We start from the raw sequence: 5,775 nt of genomic DNA on the forward strand, positions 1-5,775 counted from the left end.
AGAATCTAGGCGTTATTTTTTATTCTAAACTCTGCTTCAATCTTCACATAGATACCATCGGTAATGAGGCAAAAGGTGTACTTGGATTCATTAAACGATAGCCTAAAGAGTTTAACGATCCTTTCATAACAAAACTTCTGTACATATATATATGTATTCCCCCACCGAGTTGGTGATTTCCCATTAATTTTCTCTTTGTCCTATCTACTTAACACTCTTTATCTAACTTACATTGCTTTACTTTATTAACAATCTTCTTACTTTCTTGTTTTTCTATTTATTGTATTGTCTTTATTAATATATCAAATTAAGATTATTATTAATTTTACTTGAGAACACTTTTTCCTACTTACAACCTTCAGCTTAGATGTTGGCTCTAATAGCGTCACTGGCAAAATTAGCTATGAGAAGGGGCACCTCCATCGGTCGGTGATGCAATTTAGAAAATTGTATTCTTTAACTAGGCTTTTAGCATATAATTCTATTATCTATTGTATTTTTTTTTTTTTTTTTTTTTTTTTTTTTTTTTTATGGTTTAAGTTACTTTTATTTTTGCTAATTTTCTGTTACTTTTCACTTTTAGCAACTTTTATCAGCGTGAGTATCTATTGTATAACCTATTGAATAATGAGGAAGACACTCGGTTTGTCGACCATTATTAAATAAATAAATAATATAGACACATTTTTGGATTGATAGACTAAAATTCACAGTCAAGCTAAACGACTGTTAGAGGTAATCAACGAGCTGATAGAGGCGCAATTTAAGACAGAAGCTGCATGACCAAGTGAAGCACAGAATCTATATACGCGCAAGTATGAAAAAACTTGGTGTTAAGCACGGATGCAGAGTGGAAGATGTGATAGCTATCAAGGACTCAGTTTCTTGGAGAACGCAAGTTGGCCAGCGAATATCTAGGCCCTATAAACTTACCAAAGCCAAACGTTATGTAAAGTTTTAATTCAATTCATGGGATTTTCACACTTTTCCAAAAATGTATTTCTCTTTTGTGGAATGAGGGTCAAAGAATTAGTGAATGACGTTTCGCGCTCAAATTCATTTTAAAGGAAAAGAATAAAGGCATCCTCGGTAAAAAGTGCAATTCAAAGATTTCTTTGGTGATGTTTTAATTTTTTTTCCGATATGCTTCAAAATTATTTTTAAAGCTATATATAAAGACTTGATGTATACGTATTTTAACGATTTGGGAAATTCCACACGCAACAGTGGTAAATTGGCGGAAAACCTTTGTATGAAAGTTTTTGTTTACCATACGATCAATTTAAAAATCATTTTCAAAGCTTTTTGAGAACATTTATTTTATACGTGCCACGGGTAAGACCGGGCTATACCCGCTAGTATATAATGCACACAAATGTATAATCTCGTGGCGGAACTAAAAGAAAAACTTTGTGTCGTGCACCAAAAGTTTATTGGTTATTGTTTATTATAGACGCCAGCAAATCGCCACCAAGGCATCCGGCTCAACGAGGCACTCTTCACCGGCGCCTACCCCTAAGGGTAGGCTAAGAAGCGGCCAGTGAGTCGTTTTATAACGTCCATCCTCGCTCCGAGCAACAATAAAAGTAAGAATCAGACTCAGATTTGAGCCCCCTGAAAGAGAAAAGTTTATAATTTTGTCGTGAAATGTGTAACGGATAGAAGGAGACATCTCCGACCCCATAAAAAATATATATTCTTGATCAGCATCAACAGCCGAGTCGATATAGCCATGTCCGTCTGACCGTCTGTCTGTTTCTATGCGAACTAGTCCCTCAGTTTTAAAGCTATCTTAATGAAAGTCGGTCGAAAACCAGGTTTTTGATTAAAAACCTGTTTTGTTTATATATTATATTATATGTATATTTGGTCAAGATATCTGACCAAACTCGGCATTTACTATTTTCCCGGTACTTAGATACGGCCTATGGGCATTATGAAAAGGTTGGGTCTGCAAGGGTATTAGATCTTCGGCGTGCCGAATAAAGCCCTTCATTTTCGTTTCTCTGTTTTAATGTCTATTCAGTTCAATGTCGTTAAAGAAATGTATTCTGTAAAAAATTAAATTTTAGAAATTAATATCAACTGTGAATAACAGTAAGATAATGCAAATAATTATACGCACCTCTTGAAGTTGAGAAGAAATGTCCGCTGGCAAAATTATTAATAACAGATTGGAGATATCCTGTAAAGAGATAATGAAATAAGAAATAATAATAATTGTTAACAATTAAGAAATTTCCGGCTAAATTTACAATGATGCGGAGAAGGGGCATGACGGCCGACACGAGCTGATAGAATCCATCTAGTGGCAAAAATGAGGGAGATTAGGTGCTCGTGCCAGGTAAGGCGGGTACGCTGGGTCCACAACCGGGAGCCGATCTGTTTACATTTACTTGTTAGAGAAGCTAGAGAAGTTCTACACCCAGAGAACCGAAGAGCCAGCCGGCGCGGCCCAAACAAATTGTTCTATTAGAATGATTACAAATTGAATTTTCAAGCAATGAAATATCTGGCATTGCTAGCATTATTGAATAAAAAGTAAACAAAAAGGTACCGACTGGAGAGTTGACGGCTATTTATACATCACCTTTTGCTTTTAAGGCTTAAAGTCGGGAATAGTCACATCAAAAATAATTGGAAACTGTAGTCTTAAATGATGATACTTCAAGAAGAGTGACGATACTAAATTACGATAAAGACACGCTAGATTGAATAATATTATAAAAATAACAAGAGGTTTTAGTCGGGAGCTCCCGACTAGGGGATACCCTGAACCCTCTTATTCTAACACCAAATAAATTAATAAAAAAAAGTTCCCTTGGCAGGGCTCGAACTCGCAACTGACCGCTTTACTTGCTGTCGACTCTTCTCAACAGCCACACCAGAAAAAAAAATAATACTTTCCCCGGTAGAGCTCGAACTCGCGAATGACCGCACCACATGCTATTCCTCTACTCAGCAGCCACACCAACAATTAAGTACTTATGATAAAAAAGGAACTAAAATAACATTACAAAAACAAGATGAAATTGCCATGCTATTAGAATGCGAAGCAGACGCGCATGAATGTGTGTGTGTACTTGTATACAGAAATTCTTAAAGCTGCTGCCCCATTCAATTGCGCAGTTGCATATAACTTTGGTTTTTCTTAACCGACCTTTATGAAATTTTCTACAGTATATCTTATTGTACCGTAGAAAATTTGCGTATTCTGAAAAAGTCAATTTCATTTAAATTGTGGCTTAAATTGGTTGGCAATAAAATTTGGGTTATTAACTTGATTTATAGCTCTGGGGTGGTAGCGGGGAGGTGGCGAGAGGTATGAAATGAAAGATACTTGAAATATCTATAATATTCTAGAAGCAACATATCATGTTTGGTGGCTCTAGCTCTTATTATTTACCCAATCTGCTAAAAATAAACAGGATGTTGATATCGATTTTTATCGATTGCTTGGAAACGGAGGTAGTTATCGATTATCGGAAACAAACTCGATCTGCGCGGGATTTAGGAGCACCTACATCTTATAGGTTCTGAGATCCTTGCGTTCATACATTCGGACGGACGGACGGACGGACATGGCTAGATCGACTCGGCTATTGATGCTGATCAAGAATATATATACTTTATGGGGTCGGAGATGCTTCCTTCTGCCTGCTACATACATTTGGCTTTTTCACAAATACAATATACCCTTATACCCAATTTTAATGGGTTCAAGGTATAAAAAGCTAATTTAAATAGACCGACACCCCGACTTATTAAGTTATCCCCTATCTACGCTAACTGAAACAAATAATTCTTATCATATTTTGAATCAGAGGTTTTAACTTTTTTTAAATCATTTACTCTTTGTAAAAGTCTAAATTTATTGTTTATTTTTGTGTTTGTAATTTTCTCTTAGCTATGAGCCAGACTTTTAATATATCAACAGAATTTACACGAGCAAAGCAGTTACAAACAGTTCCAAATAACCCGATGAGTCGCCTTTTTGAAATGGTATTAATTAAGCGGGAATGCTATATTAATGATTTATGGGAACTAGTGGGCTACGAAACAGTATCTACCCGTGATGATACACGCAATGAACTGGAGCGCGCAATAGAATGGCTTCTTAAACGACTGGCTGCCTTAGATGTTGTAGCCTTTGGTGAGCACATGGGCATGCAAATATTACCCGATTGCTTAAAAATCATACGTATGCCCAAAGTTATTATTGGAGTTCTTAAGCATTGTGCAAACAAGCCAACTATTCTAGTGTATGGTAACCTTGATGTGGAGGAAGCATTATTAGACGACGGATGGGTTACAGATCCTTTTGTAATGGCGGAGATTGGAAATTATTTATATGGCCGAGGTGTGGCCCTCGATAAAGGACCACTTATGTGCTGGCTGAACGCTATTCAAGCATATCGTGATGCTGGCTTGCGACTTCCTATTAATCTAGTATTTCTTATTGAAAGCATGGCGCACAGTGGCAGTCTTGGCCTGCAGGATGTTTTACAGCAGCGTATCAGTTTTTTCCGCGAAGTATCCTGTGTTGTAATGGCTACACGACGTTGGCAAAGTAATATTACACCATGTATTGTATATGGTTCTAGAGGATTGGTATACTATCATTTAGAGGTTGAATGTGCCAATCGGTCTTTAAGTAGTTGTGAGCACTCTGGAACCTTGTTTGAGGCACTTCCTGATCTATTTTATTTGCTAAGCTCGCTGGTTGATTGTCAAATGCACATTCTTTTCGAAGGAACTCTGGAATCATTACAAATTGATAGAAATGTGTTTCGTTTCACAGAATTCAATTATCACGAGTTTGGTCAGAGTCTTGATGTCCAAGACCTGCCTCATCAAGCACAGAAGCAGGCGGCGTTGGCTGAGAACTGGGTCACGCCTCATTTATCAATACATGGAATTGAAGGTGCTCATGCCGAGAACAATGTACGTTTTATCATCCCACATAAAGTGACTGGAAAATTTTCAATTTCGATGGCACCCAATCAAAATTCTGCGCAGGTAACCCATGCCTTGCAGCAGCATCTTGGAAATGTGTGGGTACGAAGAAATTCTCCCAATAAGATGAAATTATGTGAAAAGTTAGTAATACCTTCTTGGAACGGTCGCTGCGACAGTCCTGAATACAAGGCTGCTTTTCGCGCCATGACTCAAACTTACGAAATAAAACCCAACTTTATTCGCGATGGTGGTGCTCTTATGGCTCCTTCACTCTTTCAACATTATTTACAGAAGAATGTGTTAGTTTTGCCTATTGCAAAGAATGATTGTGGTGGTTCTCCTGTTAACGAGAGAATAAGTACACAAAACTATATTATGGGTGCCCAGCTTATGGCCGCATTTATGTGGGAGTATGGAGAAAGTTTTCATCAGGTGGAGGATATTAAATAAGATTTACTGATTCTCTAAAAAATACATTGTTAAGAAAAATATAAATAAGGGATATCCCGCTGTTAAGTTACTCTATAGCTATAACTACATTTAATTGAAATTGTCGAATGGGGTGGCGAAATCCGGTAGAAAAGATAAAAAACAGATTATAAAGGGAGTTAGAAAAGGTTCGTTGCAAAATCCAAATACTGCAGTATTGTTATCAAATTCCCTACAAGTCATCTTCCAATACATTCAGGGTATTTGTTCACTGTAATAAATGCACAGTAAGCCTACTAACGCGTAATGATTGTCCGAATGCACCCACTAAACTATTTTCGTATAAAGTTGAATACTTTTACGACGCGAAAAAAATTGGGAGTTTAC

General features: G+C 37.0%; 1 protein-coding gene across 1 annotated transcript; it reads left to right on the forward strand.

Moving 5' to 3' along the window:
* The first annotated feature begins 3,866 nt into the window (after window positions 1-3,866).
* On the forward strand, window positions 3,867-5,463 carry LOC115769091 (cytosolic non-specific dipeptidase-like). The gene is made up of 2 exons (XM_030713802.1): window positions 3,867-4,153; window positions 4,214-5,463. Exons 1-2 carry the CDS (start codon window positions 3,910-3,912, stop codon window positions 5,407-5,409), a joined length of 1,440 nt encoding a protein of 479 aa, XP_030569662.1. The 5' UTR covers window positions 3,867-3,909; the 3' UTR covers window positions 5,410-5,463.
* Window positions 5,464-5,775: the final 312 nt, after the last annotated feature.

The sequence above is a fragment of the Drosophila novamexicana genome, unplaced genomic scaffold, assembly GCF_003285875.2.
Source record: "Drosophila novamexicana strain 15010-1031.04,08,12 unplaced genomic scaffold, DnovRS2.1 tig00002278-arrow-arrow-pilon, whole genome shotgun sequence".
NCBI lineage: Eukaryota > Metazoa > Arthropoda > Insecta > Diptera > Drosophilidae > Drosophila > Drosophila novamexicana.

Excerpts from the sequence above, each read along its gene's own strand:
- LOC115769091 (XM_030713802.1), top strand. The coding sequence starts at position 3,910 with ATGAGCCAGACTTTTAATATATCAACAGAATTTACACGAGCAAAGCAG. Across the intron at positions 4,154-4,213 it reads CTTAGATGTTGTAGCCTTTG|TTATTATTGGAGTTCTTAAG; the intron begins GTGAGCACATGG and ends GTATGCCCAAAG.